This window comes from Pteronotus mesoamericanus, unplaced genomic scaffold (assembly GCF_021234165.1).
Source record: "Pteronotus mesoamericanus isolate MK-2021 breed Mesoamerican mustached bat unplaced genomic scaffold, CSHL_Meso_final contig_24, whole genome shotgun sequence".
NCBI lineage: Eukaryota > Metazoa > Chordata > Mammalia > Chiroptera > Mormoopidae > Pteronotus > Pteronotus mesoamericanus.
The window spans coordinates 28,622,107-28,642,232 of record NW_026555100.1 but is presented as its reverse complement, the minus strand read 5'-3'; the positions used below and the strand labels follow the sequence as shown (position 1 = coordinate 28,642,232).

The 20,126-nt window shown below is 39.5% G+C and overlaps 1 protein-coding gene and 1 pseudogene across 4 annotated transcripts in view; both read right to left on the bottom strand.

Moving 5' to 3' along the window:
• The window catches only part of EXOC6 (exocyst complex component 6), a 169,725-nt gene that overhangs the window by 139,354 nt on the left and 10,245 nt on the right, over positions 1–20,126 (bottom strand). The window contains exon 1 of one of the 4 annotated variants that reach the window (XM_054572864.1): positions 18,574–18,876. The exons of 2 other annotated variants lie outside the window; for them this stretch is intronic. In XM_054572864.1, the coding sequence (XP_054428839.1) occupies positions 18,574–18,674 (101 nt within the window). In that variant the 5' untranslated portion in view covers positions 18,675–18,876. Of the gene's footprint in view, positions 1–18,573; positions 18,877–20,126 lie in introns of those variants that run through there. One more of the 4 variants, XM_054572865.1, reaches the window with a different exon arrangement.
• LOC129070022 (protoporphyrinogen oxidase-like) lies at positions 14,100–15,838 on the bottom strand (annotated as a pseudogene).

Below are 20,126 nucleotides of genomic sequence, written 5' to 3'. Positions count from 1 at the left end.
TCATAGAGATATCTGTTTTTCCCTAATTAATTTATAAATTTAACTCAATACAATAAAGTATTTTAAAAATAAACATGAAAGAATCACCAGGAAACCCCTGATAAAAAGATGATCAATCAGGTGAGGGTAACACTACCAGATACTATAACAATAGCCTCAATGATTAAAAATCATGGTATAGCATGCAAATAGATATACAGTGAACAAAATACAAAAAACTTAGACCCACCACATGTGAAAATTTAGTAAATGATAATGATGCCATCTCAAATCAGTGTGAAAATGATCTAGTTTTTAGTAAGTGTAAGGACAATAATCTCACCCATAAGTAGAACCTAACCAACAAAACAAATAAGCAAGGAAAACATGACCAGCAACACTGAAAGAAAAGAGACACCAACAGAGTCAAGGACAACTCGATTGCCGTATTTAAAAAAAAAAACAAAAAAGGATAAAACTGGAACCATTCATCACCCCATACCCCAGGAAAATTCAAAAAGGTACAGATACATCGAAGTGAAAAAATAAAACCACATACGTTCCAAAATAAAACATGGGCGGATTCCCCTATACTCATAACCTGGTAATATAGAAGACTTTCCTATGATTCAAAATCCAAAAGCAAAAAGGGGAAAGATTGATGAATTTTATTTTGATAAAAATAGAAAACTGCTCTGGCTGATGTTGCTCAGCAGGTTGAGTGCCAACCTGAGAACCGAAAGGTTTCTGCTTCAATTCCCAGTCAGGGTGTGTGCCTGGCTTGAGGGCCAGGTCCCCATTCGGGGTGTGCAAGAGGTAACCAGTTAATGTTCCTCTGACACATCAATGTTTCTCTTTCTTTCTCCCTCCCTCCTCTCTGTAAAAATAAATAACATCTTTAAAAAAAATAGAAAACTATTGCATGGCCAAAAAAAGCGGGGGGTGGGGGGGCAACATCATAAAAAATAAAGTAAAAAATGTTTCCAAATAATGGCAAGAAAAATTGTGAAAAATTTTTAAATGGGCAAAAGTGATTACTGAATGTCCCATTTAGCATATCCTTCTAGATTATCTGTACTTTTCACTATCTCTGGGCTATTTTACAACTAATTCCATAAACTGTAGAAAATTGATACATTATTCTTGTCTATAGAAATGCAAACATTTTGGCTTGTGAAATGAAATTGATTATTATACCCTGGGGATACTGACCAGTTATCTGCCTACTACAAATCTATCTCAGCATTCCTAAATGCTCATATGGTTTTTGCCATTGCCTTTGAAACAGCTGTTACATCTTACTGGCTACCTTATTAATTAACAGACTAATTAGTTAAATTAACTCTTTAACTAAGTTAAATAGACTCTTTGGCATGCATTAATTTTACATTTGTATGAGAGTCATGAATTTAACTTTTTTAAAATTATCTTTTAATGCTTTTGGAGGTTTCACCAAGATGCCCAGCAGATTCACCTGACAGAGCCAGGAAACTGCACTGCCAGATAACTGCACCTCCTGAATGAATTAAGCTTAGGCACGTCTTTTATTGGCTCCTAGAAATAAAACCCAAATGGCAACATACATTTAACTGTACTGACTCTCTGATTCTCTGGTGTTTTTCCCCATTTCTCTTCATATTGTATGTTTTGGCTTGGTTTCTAGTTACTGTATATTCAGTAAGTTATTAACTCTATGTAGTAGCAATGACTAAGAATTTGGTTTTATGGTTTGACCATTTATTTGGTGATCCCTCTACATGGATGAAAGAGATCTCTTGGGTAAAAGATAAAAGACACTCTGGTTTTTTAATCTTTTTTGTTTGTCTATTTGTCTATCTTGAGCTCAAATCGCTTAAGAATTTCATAACCACCAAGGACAGGTCTTTGATATCTGGACTCATGAGGGTTGTTGTTTTTTTAAATTAAATCTCTACAACTCATTTCTCTTTATTTTTTTTTGTTTTATTTATTCTATTACAATTGTCCCAATTTTTTCCCTTTTACTCCCCTCCACCCAGGCCACCCCTCTAGCCCAGAGTCAATCCCCTCTCCATTGTCTATACCCATGTACCATTCATTCACACATGTTCTTTTGACTAGTCGCTTCCCCTTCCTTCCATCATTCTCCATCCCCTTTCCTCCCCTCCTATAGCTATCAGTCCGTTCCATGTTTCAATGTTTCCGGTTCTCTTTTTCTCATTAGTTTATTTTGTTCATCAGATTTCAGTTATAAGTGATGTCACATGGTATTTGTCTTTTGCTGACTTATTTCACTTAAGTCACCAGCTCCATCCATGCTGTCATAAAAGGTAGGGCTTTCTGCTGCATAGTATCCCACTGTATAAATGTACCACAGTTTTTAAATCCACTCATCTACTGATGATGAGCACTTGGGCTGTTTCCTAACTTAACTATTATGAATATTGCTGCTTCTGAACATAGGGTGCAGAAGTTCTTTTTACAACTCATGTCTCTTAACCTGTGGGTGAAATTACGGAAACATAAACTATAACGCTCTGTATCAGTAATTCAGAGAGACTTTTTTTTTTTAAAGATTTTACTTATTTTTAAAGGGGAAGGGATGAAGAAAGAGAGGGAGAGAAACATCAATGAGGCAGGAGAAAGCACAGGAAGAACTCTGAGACTGCGCGGCTGTTACTGGCCAGCGTCTAGTGTCCTGATTGCTAGGAAGCACTTTATAACTTAGGTAGAGTGAGTAGTAAACCAAGGCAGTGGGGAGGAGGAAAGACATGTCTCACCCACTAACTCAGCACACCTGAGCCTGGTACAATAATACTGCCAGGTGTTCCAACATCACAAGGAACACTATGTTAGCAAGGAAGGCGGGAAGTCCTTGAAATTCTATGTCGCGTTTCCACTATCTGGGAAAGGCCTTGAAACTGTGCCTTCATCCCAAGGCCTGAAATGCAGGACAGGGCCCGCAATGCCCAAAGCAGCAGCCCATAAATAACTTTGGGTAACTGCCCCAAGTTTAATTAAGAGCCTCCTGTCACGTATCTGTTTTACAACAAGATGAACAAATGGAGTCTGGAGCAAGATAAGGATTCAGGCTAAAAAACCCCGACACATACCTAAGTTTGGGTAGTCACATCCCCCCAGGAAAGCTGGCACCACACTTACCCATTAATCAATATGTAACATTTTTACTCCTATCCCACCAACTATGTAAGTCCTCGGAATAAAGGACTTGCTCTCTTGGTGTGCTGGGTACTCTTGGCACTCTGGCCACCTGGCCTCAGGACTCTCGGGGGCTTGCCACCTCGGCCTTCAGCTGTTCATACTTTTGCTGCCCTGCTTTGCCCTGAACCTCTGCCTTTCACCACTCCCCACCCGCCCTCCCATCCCAGCTAGGCCCGTTGTCTTCCATGGGAACGGACCACTAATAAACTTGGGGTGTACGCTAATAGATTTGCTGATATATAATTCCTTACATGCGTCAGCAAGAAGAACCAGGTCTTTCCCATCAACATCAATGTGTGGTTGCATCCCATGCACCCCCTACTGGGGACCTGGCCCACAACCCAGGCATGAGCCCTGACTGGGAATCAAACGAGCAAAGCTTTGCTTCGCAGGCCAGCGCTCAATTCACTGAGCCACACCAGCCAGGGCAGTAATTCAGAAAGGCTTTTCCCTCTCATTGTGTGTGATAATCAGACAATTTACCTCCAGAGGGTATTAATAATTTAGATTTTAAAGTCCCTTAAGTTAAAAGAACTCTGTTCTGACTGGCTTATTGGTTTAAAAAAAGTATGTATATAAATGAAATATTTGTAAATTCCCCAAAGAACAAGAAAATTTACTTTCTAATACTTTAAATATGCTAGACTTGTAATAAATAGTCTTCTTACAGGAATTAACTCAGAGACATTTTAAGAATCCAAGTTCACATAACTAAAGTACAACTTCAGCAAACAAGTCTAGTTTAAAAACTTGGGTTTATAAAAAATAGCCATTTAATCTTTTCTTTTTTCATTGATTATTTTATTGTGCTTGGGTTTGTTCTTCCTAAATGCATACAGGTTTACTATTTGAATGAGCTAACATTATTGTACATAATATTTAAAATGATTAAAAATGTAAATTTGTGCTCAACCGAGTTGAATCATTATTCTGACCAACTTTTTATTTCAACATGTATTGAAGATAGTTAATCCAAGATGTTTAGGTTACTTAAAGCCTTAACATTAAATTAATTAATAGATAATCTTAGAAGGCTAATTATTAAGCATAATTAATTTTTATACTTTTTCTTATTCTTAAATGCTCTAAAGAAGCTACAGTTTGGGATATACAATGAAGAGTATTCATATTTGCCATTTTCATGAGGTATAAATGGGATGTTTGCCTTTGTAGAAAGTTGTATTATGTATGTTCATGAATTTTGCTAGTCAGATAAAAGGAGTCATACAACAGACATATAACAATGTTCTACCTCAGTGTTTCAATATGAAATATAAATTAGCCACTTTGTTTTTTAATATTTTGTTGATTATGCTATTACAAGTGTCAAAATTTTCCCCCTTTTGCCCTGCCTCCACCCAGCACTCCCTACTCCCTCAGACAATCCCCACACCACTGTTCATTTCCATGGGTCATGCATAGGTTCTCTGCCCAATCCATTTCCTATACTGTATTTTACATCCCTATGGCTATTCTGTACCCATCTATTTGTACTTCTTAATCCCCACACCTCTTCTCCCATTCCCCTCCACCCCTCTCTCATCTGGCAACCATCAAAATGCTGTCCATATCCATGATTCTGTCTCTGTTCTCCTTGTTTTCTTAGTTTTCTTTTTAGACTCAATTGTTGATAGATATGTATGTATTGCCAATCTATTGTTCATAGTTTTGATTTTCTTTTTCCTAAATAAGTCCCTTTAACATTTCATATAATAATGGTTTGGTGATGATGAACTCCTTTAGTTTTTTTCTTGTCTGGGAAGCTCTTTATCTGCCCTTCAAATCTAAATGATATCTTTGTTGGGTAGAGAAATCTTGGCTTCTAGATTTCTGCTTTTCATGACTTCGACTATCTCCTGCCAATCCCTTCCAGCCTGCAAAGTTTCTTTTGAGATATCAGCTGACAGTCTTACGGGAACTCCCCTGTAGGTAACTAACTGCTTTTCTCTTGCTGATTTTAATATTTCTTTCATTGTCTTTAGCCGTTAGCATTTTAATTGTGATGCATCTTTGAGCCTCTTTGCATCCATCTTATTTGGGACTCTGTGCTTCCTGGATTTGCATGTCTATTTCCTTCACCAAATTAGGGAAGTTTTCTTTCATTATTTTTTCAAATACATTTCCAGTTTCTTGCTCTCTATTCTCCTTTTTAACATCCCTGTGATGTGAATGTTGGAATGCCTGAAATTGTCCCAGAGATAGCTTACAATATCCTCGTTTTTTTGGATTCTTTTTTCTTCTTTTTTGTTCTGATTGCTTGTTTTTTGCTTTCTTATGTCCAAATCATTGATTTAATTTTCAGCCTCACCCACTGTACCATTGTTCCCCTGTAAAATGTTCTTTACTTCAATCAGTGTATCCTTTGTTTCTGATTGGATCTTTTTTATGCTGTTGAGGTCTTCACCAAGTTCCTTGAGCATCCTTATAACTAGTGTTTTGAACTCTGCATCTGATGGACTGCTCATCTCCATTTTGTTTAGTTTTTTTTCTGGAGTTTTGATCTGTTCTTTCATTTGGGCCATGGTTCTTTTTCTGCTCATTTTGGCAGCCTCCCTGTGTTTGTTTCTATGTATTAGGTAGAGCTGCTATGACTCCTTGTCTTGGTAGCATGGCCTCATGTAGAAGGTGGCCTATAGGGTCCAGTGGTACGGCCTCCCCTATGACCCAACCTGGGTGCTCGAGGTGTGCCCTTCATGTGGGCGGAGTATACCCTCCTCTTGTAGTTGAGCCTTTGTTGCTGATGGCAGGTCAATGGGAGGGATTTACCCAGGCCAGCCTCCTTCAAGGACTGGCTGTGACCACAGACCACCAAGCTCTGCTCTCCATGGAAAATCAGCTGTGCAGGACAGTGTGGTGGTACTCCAACATCGTCTGAAGATGTCCACTGTCTGTAGCTATCCACTGGGTGCAAAGGCCCTGGAGTGTCCTGAGTGGTACAGGCCAAGGTCAGCCCCTACCTGTGTTTTGCCTGGGACCACCCTGCCTGAACCATAAAACAATCTCAGATGGCTGCTACTTGTGTTGGGCTTAGAGATTCCCAGGTGAAGCCAAGCTGTGAATCTAGTCTGGTTGCTGCTAGTGCCAAGCCTGGGGCCACTTAGCAAGAGGCAGGGGAGTTGGGGGCTCATTGAGGTCAGCTATTGCTTGTTTCAGAGGACTTAGGAAGTTGTGAAGCATGAGCCAAGACCAGCCATCCATGTAGAAATGCAGCTTGGGTAGGCAGGCCTGTAAGTTGGGTTGGCCTGTCTCTGGGTATCTCCAGGGCAAGCAAACCATGTTAGCCAGGCTGATGGAGTCTCAGATATGGCACCAGTCTGCCAGGCTGTGGCTCTGTGGAGGGTGGTTCAGGTAAGGGACAATGGCCTCTGCCTGTCTTTCTGTCCGGGAGAAAGCTGTCACCTAGCTCTTGCCTTCACACTGGACATTTCAGTTTCTCCTGGTATGCCACTGGTGCCTTTCAAGCTGCTACCCCAGTGCTGCATCTCAGAGGGAATGAGTTTGAGTAAGTCCATGCATGGTTCTTTAAGAGGAACTGCTTGGAACTCCAAAAGTTTATTCCACGGACTCAATCCCCATTGGTTTTGCAGCCAGAAGTTATGGGGACTTATCTTCCTGGCACTGGAACCCTGGGCTGGGGGACCTGTTGTGGGGCTGGGACTCCTCACTCCTGAGATAGCCCTCCCAAATTTTTATCCATCACACGTGGATGGATGTGGAACCAGCTCATTCCACCCTTCCTACCAGTCTAGATAGATGTGGTTTCTTTAATTCCGCATTTGTCAGACTCCCATTCAACTCAATTTTTGATGGTTCCGAGAGATGGTTGTTTTATAATTTAATTGTAATTTTGATGTGTTCGTGCAGGGAGGCGAGCTGTGTTTACCTATGTCACCATCTTGAGCAAAAGTCTAAATTAATTTTTTGGTTAAAAGTTTAAATCAGCCCTGGCTGGTGTGGCTCAGTGAATTGAGCGCCAGCCTGCAAACCAAAAGGTCACCGGTTCGATTCTCAGTGCAGGGCATATGCCTGGGTTGCAGGCCAGGTCCCCAGTAAGGGGTGTGTGAAAGGCAACCACACTTCGATGTTTCTCTCCCTCTCTTTCTCCTTCCCTTCCCCTCTGTCAAAAAAAAAAAAGTTTAAATCATTACCAGTGGCTAAAATTATACTAGAAAAAATAGTGACAGAGAAAGACACACTTTTGTTTTTCAAAGAAAAAGAGTAGTTTTGTCCTAAAGTAGTTACTCTCAGTTTTGGGGGGTGCTCTCTTTTACACTCTCAAAACTTATTAAGAACTTCAAAAAGCTTTCTGTTCATGTGGATTATGACTATCAATATTTACATTAAAAATTAAAACTGAGAATTAAAAAATATTTTATAGATTCACTTGAAAACATTATTTTAAAATACTTCGATCTCACAGGTCCCTAAGAAAAAGCCAGTGAACTAATGCAAACTGTTATTTCAGAACACAAAAGAACACAATGAAGGACAAAACACAGAAAATGAATTGCATTTGCCTTAGTTTACAATAACCGAGTCTGAAAACAAGCTATGAAATAAATGTTAAAAATTTAGCAACACTTTCTCAGTTTCTTTGCTTTTGTTTCTTCAATCTACTGGTTAATGACTTGCCTATAACATAAAAGGTTATTCTTTACCTTTTATGTTATTCTTTTACCTTCTGTGTAATCCATCTGCCTAGATAACAGTGAGTCTGTATCGCTAGAATGATTTTCTGTGCTTCATGCACTTTATTACATAGTCTTGATTATTTAATAAACAAACAAAAAAAAGGTTTCCTGTCACTTATGAAAGAACTAAATTGGGAGTGACTGCTTAATGGGAGTCAAAGAGAACTCTGCTAAAACCACAATCTTCCCAGAGTCACTCTGTACATGACAAGATTGCACCTTCTGAAGAGCAACAGCAGTCTTCACACTGTGAGGGGAATACACTTGACTAACATAGTCCAGCCAAGCCACTAAACAAACAAACAACAACAGGCCCCAGAGGATGGTGGAGTGGTGGGAATCAGTATCAAGAGTTGCTACAATGGATTATTTAAGATTTGTTATTTTCAACAACAATAACAAATTATTAGATACAAAACAGGAGATTGTGACTTATACACAGGAAAAGAAACAGACCCTGTGAGTGGGCCCAGATGATAGATCTTACAAAGACTTCAAAGCACTATATTCATAATACCAAAGAGAACCATGCTTAAAGAAGTAAAGAAAGGTATAATGGCAATATCTAAGAAAATATAAAGTAAATACAAAATACTGATAAAGAATAGAATTGATTAAAAAATGAAAATTTTAGAGTTGAAAATTCAGTAACAAAAATTAAAAAATCATTACAATATCTCAACAGAATATGTTAATTGTCAGGGAAAAAGGACTACTGAAAGATAGACTAATAGATATGATGCAATCCAAAGAGCAGAGAAAAAAATGAATACATCCTCAGAGGAATGTAGACACCATTAAGCACAACAACATACACATGATGAGAGTAAAGAGAAGGAAGGAGGAGAAAGAATATTTGAAGAAATAATGACTAAAGTTTCCCACATTTGATGAAAAACATTATGTAGACATCTAAGATGAACGACAAACTCCAAGAAGGATATATGCAAAGAGATCCATACCCAGGCACCTCATAGTAAAAATAATGAAAGACAAAAAGAAAATCCTGAAAGCAGAAAAGGAAAACTATTCACCATATACAAGAGAACACCAGTAAGTTAATAACTGACTTCTCATCAGAAACAATGGAAGCCAAAAGGCAGTGGGACAGCATATTTCAATGTGCTAAAAGAAAAAACTGTCAACCAAGAGTCTTAAATCCATCAAAACTATCTTTCAAAGAATGAGAGTGAAATAAAGACATTCCCAGACAAACAAAAACTGAATTAGTTACTAGCAGACCAACATTACAAGAAATACTAATGGAAGTTCCAAAAGATCAAGACTAAGCCCAGATGGCGGTATGAATATACACATCACACACAAAAGAGTACCAGTAAAGATTAACTATAAAATGCAAAAGTAATTATTAAACACAATATAAATGCATCTTTCTTCTTTTAACTACTTTAAAGAGCAATTGCATAAAACGACATACATAATTCTATTGGTGGGCAAAGCATACAGAAATGTAATATATTTGATAATAACAGTACAAAATAGGTGTATGGGAGCAAAGCTGTACAGGAATAAGAAAATTACACAAGATGACAATTAAAAACTCAGCAACAAATTAAAAGAAACAGAAATGATAATTAAGATTAATACAACAAATTCTATAAATGTGTACTTGCTCTCCTTCTCTCGGCTTCCTTCAAACACAAAAAGTTATATAAAGTAACCATTATAACAATGTATTATTGATTTCTAACATATACAGATGTAAGATGTTTAACAGCAAGAAAAATCAGGGAATAGAGTTATATAGGAGTAATATTCTTATATTTTGCTAAAATTAAGTTAGAATAAATTTGAAGTTTAATCTGAGAACAACCACTAAGAAATAACTTTTTAAAAAATACTGAAAAAACAAAGTAATTAAAATGTTACACTAGAAAATATTCACTTAATAAAAAATAATTAAAAAAGGAATAGAGTACCAAAAAAAAAAAGACATATAGAAAACAAACAAAAAAACAGGCATAAATCCAACTATATAAATTATGTTAAGTATAAATAGAATGAACAATTCAATGAAAAGTCAGAGATTGTCAAACTGGATTAAAAAAAAAAAAACAAGACCCAACAATACTATATATAGGAGGCACGCCAGATTTAAAGATTAAAGTAAGTTGAGAGTAAAAGGATAGATATATTAACTAAAGAGCAACCATAAGAAAGCTAGAGGGGCTATATTAAAGTGAGACAAAATAGACTTTCCTACAAGTCTAAAGGTAAAGAGCGATATTTATGTTGGTAAAAGAGTCAGTCAATCAGGAATATTTAACAAGTATGCACATACAGAGTATACTAACAGCAAAGCCCAAAAATACATAAAGCAAAAACTATACTTACCCAATAACAGATAGAATAGCTAAGTGAAGATCAAAAAGGATACAAAAAACTTCAACAACTATAAGCTGAGATCTAACAGACACCTATATAGTATTCCACCCAACAACAGCAGGGATACACATTTTTCTCAAGAGCACATGAAACATTCTCTAGCACAAACCCTATGCAAAGTTGTAAAACAAGCCTCAATAAACTTAAAAGGACTGAAATCAGGCAAAGTATGATCTCTGACCACAAAGTAATGAAATTAAAAATTAATAACAGGACATTTGAGAAATTCACAAATATGTGGAAATCCAACAAAACATTTCTAAATAACCAATGAGTCAAAGAAGAAATCACAAAAGAAATTTTAAAATTACTCTGGAATGAATGAAAATGAAGATGAACAGACATAAGGGATTGAGTCAGGAACCAAAAACCTCCCAATAAAGAAAATCTACATGGCTTCACTGATAAATTCTACCAAATATTTTAAAAATTAAAACTAATCCTTCATAAATTCTTTCAAAAAGTGGAAGAGGAAGGACACTCGTTAACTCATTCTATGGGACCAGCATTATTCTTTTACCAAAGTCAGATAAGACATCACCAAAAAAGGAAACTGCAGACCAATACCACTTATGAACATAGATGTAAAAGTATTCAACAAAATACTAGCAAACCCAACCCAACAACATAGTGAAAGGATTATACATCATGACCAAATGGAATTTATCCCAGGAATGCAACGGTGATTCAACGTTAGAAAGAAAAGCAATGTAATACACCATATGAATAGAAAAGGGGAAAAAAACACATGATCACCTCAATTCAAAGAATACTAACTAATTTTATAAGGTATTATTCTCATAACAAAACTAGACAAAGACATAACCGGAAAATAACAGAACAATATCTCTTATGAATATATATGCAAAAATCCTAAACAAAATCCTGGAAAACAGAATCCAGCAACATATAAAAGGATTAAACACTATGACCAAGTGGGATTTACCCACAAATGCAAGGTTGATTTACATCTGAAAATTAATGCAACACACCATATCAATAAATAAGGGACCAAAATCACATAATCATTTCAATAGCTGCAGGAAAATTGTCTGACAAAATGTGACACTCCTTCACAATAAAAACTCCCAACAAACTAGGAAGAGAAGAAAACTTCCTCAACATGATAAATGGCAGCTATGAAATTCCCATAGCAGTGTATAAAAATGCCAATTGTTCCCCAAATTCACCAATATATGGCGTGGTCCATCTTTCTAATTTTAGACATTCCAATATCATGATAGTTTAATGTTGTAGTTTTAATTTACATTTTCTAAAGACTAATGATGTTAAGCATTTTTTCATATCCTTATTTGCCCTCTGTGTATCTTCTGAAGTATCTGTTAAACTCACCTATTTTTATTTTTTAAAGATTTTATTTATTTTTAGAGAGAGGGGAAAGGAGAGAGAAAGAGAGGAAGAGAAACATCAACTGGTTGCTTCTCCTATGCTCTGACTGGGGACCAAACACAACCGAGGCATGTGCCCTGACCAGGAATGAACCTTCAACCTTTTCCTTAGCAGGATGACACCCAACCAACTGAGCCACGCTGGTCAGAACTCACTTACCTATTTTTAATTGAGTTCTTTGTTTTCTTATGTCTTAAAATCTTCTTTTATACATTCTGGACTCGATTTTTTCTTATCAGATGTGTGATTTGCAAACATTTCTCCCCATCTGTGGCTTGTCCCCTAATAGTCTCTTTGAAGGCCAAATGTTCTCAATTTTGATGAAGTCCAATTTATCAGTTTTTTCTTTTATGTATTATACTTTTGGAATAACATCTAAGAAATCTTTGCCCAACCCACACTTAGATTTTTCTCCTATGGTTTCTATGAGTTTTATAGTTTTGCATTTTATATTTGAAATGCCTTTTGAGTTAATTTTTAAATGTAGTGCAAAGCTCCTTATTTTGCATATGGATATCCAATTGTTCGACCACCATCATTATTTTTTTTAAACTATCTATTTCTGCCCTGGCCGGTGTGGCTCAGTTGGTTGGAGTGTCATCCCATAGATCAAAAGGTCGAGGTTTCAATTCCCGGTGAGGGCACATATCCAGGTTGTAGTTTTGACCCCTGGTTGGGGCATGTTTGAGAATGCAACCAATCAATGTTTCTCTCATCACATCAATGTCTGTCTCTCTAACTAGCAATGAAAAAAAAAAATCCTTGGGTAAATATTTTAAAAATTATATCTTTTTCTAATGAATTACCTCTGCATCTTTGTCAAAAACTAATTGTCCATATGTCTGAACCTATTTATGGAGTTTTTATTCAGTTTCTGTTTGACTGTCTTGCTGCTAGTACTACACTGATTGATTTACATACTTGATTACTATAGCATTATAAGTCTTTAAACCAGGTAATGTAAGTCTTCCAACTCTGTTAGTTGTTTTTTTAATTACTTTGGCTATTCTAGATCCTTTGCATTTACTTGTGAACTTTAGAATCAGCTTGTTAATTTGTACACACACAAAAATATTCTCCTGGGACTTTTATTGCAATTGCCTTGAACCTAAAGACCAATTTGGGGAAAACTGATCCGTAAATATAGCATATGTGTGTATTTATTTAGGTCCTCTCCAACTTCTATTAGTAATGTAAAAGTCTTCTGCATCTTTTGCCAGATTTAACTATTTAATATTTTTATTATATCAATCTTTATTTCAATTTGATTGTTCCTTGCTAGCATCTAGAAACACAACTGGTTTTAGCACATTCATAAGATATCTTACATCCTTGCTAAAGTCACCTCTCAGTTCTAGTAGCTTTTCTAGATTGCATATAATTTTCTCTATAAATGATCACACTGAGCAAATAAAGACAATCTACTTTCTTTTCCTTGTTTAATTATACTGACAAGGACCTCCAGCACAGTGCTGAATGGAACTGGCACAAATGAACATTCTTGCTTTATTCCTGATTTTAGGAGGAAAGCATTCAGTCCTCTACTATTAAGTACAATGTTAGTTGTAGGTTTTTCATAGATGCCCTTTTTCAGACTGAGAGTTTTCCATTCCTTGTTTCTGAGGGTATTTATCAGAAATGACTGTTAGATTTGTGGATGCTTTCTCTGCATGTATAATTTTTCTTTTTTAGCCTAATATGGTGAATTATACTGATTGGTTTTTGAAATATAAGCCAACGTGCTTTCTTTAAATAAATCCCATTTGATCATGATATATTATTCCTTTTATATACTGTTGGATTTAATTTCATAAAATTTTGTTTAAAGTATTGTCATCTGTGTTTATGAGTAATATCAGTGTACAGTTTTATTTTCTAGTAATGTCTTTCTTTAGTTTTGATATCAGGTCAATACTGACCTTAAATGAATTGAGAAGTATTTCTTCCTCTTCAATTTTTCTGGTAGAATTTTAATAGAACTGGTACCAATTTTTCCTTAAATGTTGTAAAATTTACCAGTAAAGCCACCTGAGCCCAGAATTTTCTTTTGCAGGTCTCATACAGCAAATTCAACTTCTTTCATTGATATGTGTTATTCAGTTACCTATTTTTAAGTGAGCTTTGATAGTCTGTATCTTTCAAGGAATTTGTCCATTTCTTCCAAGTTATCAAGTGCACTGGAATGAAGTCATTCATAATATTCCCCTATCTTTTTTAATATCTGTAAAATCTGTAGTGATGTTACCTCTCTCATTCCTGATATTCCTACTGGGAATTGGTAATTCCTGATAATTGGGTTTTTTTGCTTTGTTTTGTTTTTTCTCCTAGAGGTTCATCAATTTTACTGATCTCAAAGATTCAGGTTTTGGTTTCAATGGTTTTCAAAACTGTTTTTGTATTTTCTGTTTCATTGACTATCTGATGTTTATCATCTACTTTCTTTGGCTTTTTTGAATTTCATTTGCTCTTTTTCTAGTTTCTCTCTTTTTCAAACTCCAGCAGTTTTTTTTTCATGGGTGAGAGACTCCTGGCCAGCAGGGGCAGGAAGAAGCGGGCATGGAGATCAACTGTCAGGTTCTGAGCCCAGAGCCTTGGCTGCTGCCTGGCACCCACTTTCTATACAATCATTGACAGCAACCCCCTCATAGGAAGCTCTAGCCAGAGTCAGGGGCAGCCTGTCAGCAGCCAGGAAATGGGTAGATGACTCCAATTTTTTCAGTGGCTTAGTGTATACTGGCAGATGCAGTTCCTGTGTAGATGGACCAAGCAGTGACTTGGTGGCTCCTTTAGTCCTAATTGTGTAGCAGCTCCTTCCTGTGCCAGCTGTTGGAATAGTTCCTAAGAAAAGACACACTCCCCTGGCTTCCAGTGTCTATAAACCAGGAACTTCCTAGCATCATTGTCACTGAGGCCACAGGGGCTCCCATCTTCCTCCAGGGAAGCAACTGAGTTGTACACAATTCCCAGTACGCCTGGGTCTTCTGAGGATAGCACCAAATGTCCAAATCTCTGGACAGGCATATGGGCTCCTCAATACTGCAGATTCATGACATCCATAGACACAGCCGAGATGGAGCTCAGGACACAAGCAGTTTGCTGAGCACTGAAGCTGACTAATAACGTGGTCAGCCTCCAGGCGGCCATCCTCTAGAGACACCTTTCAGTGTCCTTCTGCCTGGAGGCTTAGCCCACAAACTAGCTGGTCTCTGAGAACAGCGACCCCCCTACTGATCAGTTGGCTGTAAGTGCCTGAGGCAACATCTCCAGCTCTCATCTGAGTGACCACTGACTTCGGCACTCAGCTAGGGCCTGGCGAATGGGCGAATGAGCGAATGAGCACCGAGTCTGGCTGTGAGCTCTGCGCTGCCCCCAGCAACAGCCCCTGTAATATGTAATGATGGGCTTGCTCAGTTTGTAAGAGATTGGGAAAGCAGGACCCTACACTGAGCTCACAGCTGTTGCCTGCCTACACTCCACAGCAGAGACTGTCCCTGCCTAGAGACGCCACCTCAGTTTGAAGATGGTGCTCAGCAAAACTGTGCACGGTCTCATCAGGGTCTTTGCCCCAAGATGTGGTTGACTCCAACAGCCCAGCCCAGCCCAAAACAGAGGTGAAGAAGAAAACTTGGGGGAGAGAGGTGAAGGGCGGAGTAGCCCCCTAATGCCAGAGAGCAGGGCATGCATGGCACTGCCTAAATACAGGAACCTGTTCTGGGCAGCTGGATAGTCTCCTCAGACAGGTAACACTTCTGAGTCCAAGCCAAGCTCTGAAACCTGCTCCTCACACGTCCTCAGGAAGAGGAAAAACTAAGGAAAGAACTTGAACAGGTCCCAACTCCCAGCACTGCTGCCAGGCAATTCTTTGAGGCCCAAGTTTGAAGACAGTACCACCTGGTCCTCATGTAGAGTGGATCCAGCCTCTCATACGCTCGCTGACCTCCACCAGGACGACCTTAGTGGGTCGGGTGTCCCAGCTCAGGTCATAACTGGTGGCCAAACCACTGATGCCTCCGCCCAGTACAATCATGGTCCAGCCCATTGGGAACCCATGAAATGGAAAAGAGAAAGTGAGGGAGGAACAGATGCAGGTCACAGACTTCGCCATGGGAAATAACGAGCCACACCTGTACTATCTGGACACATGGCACAGGGCAGACCGGTGAGGCCCCCAAACCCCAGGCCCTCTAGTCTCTTAAGTTAGAAGGTGAGGTTATTGACTTGAAACCATTCCTTTCCAGTACAGACAGGTGTTTAGTGCATAAACTTCTGTCAAAGTATTGCTTTAGTTGTAGCTCACAAATTCTGATATGTAGTAGTTTTACTTTATTCAATTCAAAATACTTTGTAATTTCTCTTTTGATTTCTTCTTTCACCCATGGCTTATTTAGATGTATGTTATTCAGTGTCCAAATATTTGGGAATTTCCCAGAGTTTCCTAAGGTTGATTTCTAATTTAATTCCACTGTGGTCAAATAATCCCATTGTATGTCTGGCACTGTCAAGAGTGTATACATGCTCACCCTGGTTGGTGGGGCACAGGGGACTGAGTGCCTGCCTGGGAACCAAAGGGTTGCAGTTGGATTCCCAGTCAGGCGCATGCCTGGGTTACTGGCCAGATTCCCCACTAGGGGGCGCTAGAGAGGCAACTACGCATTGATGTTTCCCTCTCTCCCTTCCCCTCTCTAAAAATAAACAAAATTTAAAAAAAAAAAAAAGTGTATACACGCTTCTCATGCAGTCATCTGACTTCCCCTAGAAAGCCAGATCTGATAAAAAAAGTGAATCAAGAAAAGGTCAGGCTAAAAAAAGTCTGCCACAGAGAAAAATATTAAGAAGAAAACATAAGCCTACAGGCCAGATAAAAGATAACTGGGAAATAACAACAAAAATTAATCTTAATACTGAAATATTTACAGATGTATTGATGTCTGGGATTTGCTTCAAAATAATCCAGGGTGAGGGAGAATGGATAGGGGACAAGATCAAATGAGACTGGCCAGATAATAAATTGAAGCAAGATGATAGGTTCATGGTGCTTCATTACACTAGCTTACTTTTAAAACATCTCACTTTTACCATAATAAAAGATCTGTTAGAATTTAATATTAGCGCTTCACTCAGGAAATGTAGGTGAAAAAATAGTAGTAGCTTAAACACTGCTCAAGAAAAAGAACTGCTAGCAGTGCCTTCTGTCTGTGGAAATAGTCAGCTTGTAAATGAGAGATGTCAAGTGTATAAATAGAATAAGTATGAGTCACTGGAGTTAGCCAAAGAAAAGAGGGTGGGTTTCAACAAAGTGAGTAGGTAACACAATTGTCCAGCAAAATAGAACAGAATAACATGTAAATACAAATATTCTATTTGTGAGTGTCAACAGACGTTTCTCAACATATTTCTAAATTTTCTTCTAAATTAGTTTCATCGTTTTTCAAGCCTACAGCTTAGCACTTTTCACAAAAGGAAGCATCTCCTTCATAACCAATAGTTTTCAAAAATGGACTGTTCTGGCAATTACACCACATACTGTATTATTTCAGTTTCACAATACATTGAAGAAAACAAAGCTTCCCTTTAATCTATGATTTCTACTTTCATTACCAAATGTGTAGTTTATGAAAAAAATAATTATGTTGAAAAATTAAAGAAATGCACTAATCATGCTTATCCTATCGTTAGCAAGAACATCATGTGACAAAAATGTAGCAGGTGTCTGCCATATGCTTGGTGTTAAGGATAGAGTCGTGAATAAATAGGCAAGGTCCTTAATGTCCTGGGCTTTCTGGGCACATAAATATCCACCCTTACCCAGTCTACGAATGAGGAAGTCAAGGTCCAGATAGGTTAAATGATTTTTACCCGTGTCTGCACACTTCATCAGTGATAGGACTAAGGCAAAACCCAGGTCTCGACTCTCGGAGCAAGGTGGATCTGCATTATAACTTCAGCTGGTTTCACGTTATACTACATCCACAGGACCACAAAACATAGAGCATTTCTAGGAAGTGAATACTGAAAATAATAATGCTGCAGCACAATCAGTCCTAAGTTCCCTAAGTGAATCGTAATATTATCATCACTGCAAAAGATGAATCCTTATATGTAAAAGGCATGTATTCTTGAAGACAGTGACTAACCTAATAGATCGGTACAGTGTCGACTAATAGTCTATTATTAGGGCAGCAGGCAGTCAGTCTGGAATATTCGTTACCTAGTGCTATTGTTATAGGGTGGAGATCCTTTTTAAAATAAACGGAGAAATTAATGCAAAATTAATGAAACTTTCGTAAATAAGTAAAAGCTTTCCTGGGTGAACGCACGGTCACACCAGCGCGTTCCTAGGCATCAGTTCCTCCTCTCCTGCCTACGCGCTCTAATCGCCCATTCCGGCAGCGCCCCGGGATGATGGTACCCACGTCTCCCGCTCAATTTCAATTCTCCCACATCCGCGGCAGCCGAGCGCTCCAGGGTTTCCACCTGCGCGCGCCTCCGCACATCAGTCACACCGGCCGCCAGCAGTTAACCTTCGCTCCTAGCACTCCCGTGGCCAATGAACCCTCAGCCCGGCCTCGATCAAGGAACCCGGCAGGCCCAAAGCAGGGAGGCAAACGCAGGGGGGCGCCGCGGCTCCCAGGGTCAGAGGCGCCGCGGCAACCACACCCACCGCCTGCGCGATGACAGCTCCGGCGGCTGAGGTCAGCAGTGCCTACAGGTGCAGCCGCCAGTTCCGCTCCGCCCCAGCTCAGCCGGGGTCCCAGACATCAGCCCCGGACCGCCCCGGACCGCCCCGGACCGCCTCTGCGCGCACCACCTGTCGGGCTGCCCCACCCGGTTCCTGACAAGAGGCTGGCGGGGACAATTCAAGGTCCCGGGGGGATGACAGCTTTACCGGAGAGTGGGCCCCACGCAGGCGGTGTCGGTGCTCTCGATTTCCTGCATGATCCGCTCATGCTCCGGGACGGTGCCCAGACCTTCGCCGCTCTCCGCCATCTTGGCTGGAAGCTGAGGAGCTAGCGAAGCGCGGCACCGCGCGAACGGCGGGAGCGAGCGGCACGCGGCGCGAGCGCAAATGGGCGGGGCGGACGCGGAGACGCGCGGGCGCGTCGCCCAGCCTCGGATCCAGGCCCTGGCATCTGCCCAAGACCAAGGTGCTCCCTGGGACGGCGCAGAGAGGAGACGCGTCGCCTCCCGCTCAACCCCGCCACTTGTCCCAGTTGCTGTCTTGTGACTAGACTTTTGCATATATTATTGTTTCCTGTGTGCCAGGTCCTCCGCTACAAAAATCAAATAATCACCCTCAACCTGTAATAAAAGCTAAGGGAAAGCTTAATAAGGAAATCTGATGTAGTCGGTGGTGGAGAGTCAGAAAAAGGAAACGTGCACTCAAGAAAAGCAAAGTTGTGTATTAGGGACTAATATTTATTTCAGGAATGAACTGGGAAAATCCCAGCTGTCGACCATGATGACTGCTTTAAGTCCCTGACCTCAGGAAGTTGACAGAGGGCAATCAACTTGGAAAATAAATTATAACCGCCAGAAAAGCTAAATGATGAAGAACTGTGACACTTAATGGCAAAGATGCAAGAGAGACCAAAGGCAATTAATTTATGATTCCACGCCAAAGTCTTTCAATCCTAGTGTCCCGAAGTCGCTATAGCTGGGATGAAGAGCGGCGGGAGTTTTTGAGAGGAGAGGGCATCAGAGATGGGAAAAGACAGGCCGGATGGCTTGCACAAAGGTACTAGTGTAGAAGAGTCCTGTTTAATGATATCTTTGTGGGATGCTGAGTAAGCCCGTTTGTCATGATTAAAGCAGCAACTGAGGAAGATGAATCACGGAGACAGTGCGAACCTAGCCCTGAAGGACAGCTATTTTCTGACCTCCATTAACCCGGAACTCTGAACTTCTCTTTAAGTCAGCCAAACCCTTTACTATCCAGCTGTATAACTCACCCTCTTCATTGAACTTTTACTGGAAGCATATCTCCATCCTCCTTCCCACAAAAGTCTGGGAGATGATATACTGCATGATAGTTAAAAGCATGAGCTCTGAGGACAGGCATCCTCTATTTAATTCCTGGCTCCTTCACTTTCCTTCACAGCTGGGTGATAAGAGGCAAAAACCTAATCTCTTTATATTTCAGTTTCCCCAACTACACATGACTCTAGATTCAATTTAGCGCATTTATCCATTCCACCAATGACTTTTAATAGTACACACTTGTTTTGATTGGTTCCTTTTTATACATTTGGGAGTTTTGTTTGTTTCTGTGCACTTGGCCCTCAGGAAACCAAAATGCCACTAACCTCAGTGCATGCTGGCTTAGAAGACCAAGGAAGCTCTGCTACATCCAACTGCTCAATCTACCACAAACCGCATCACAAGCCTGTTTCCACTGTCTTGTTGGTACAGGAGAATCCAGATCATCTCTGGGAAATCCCA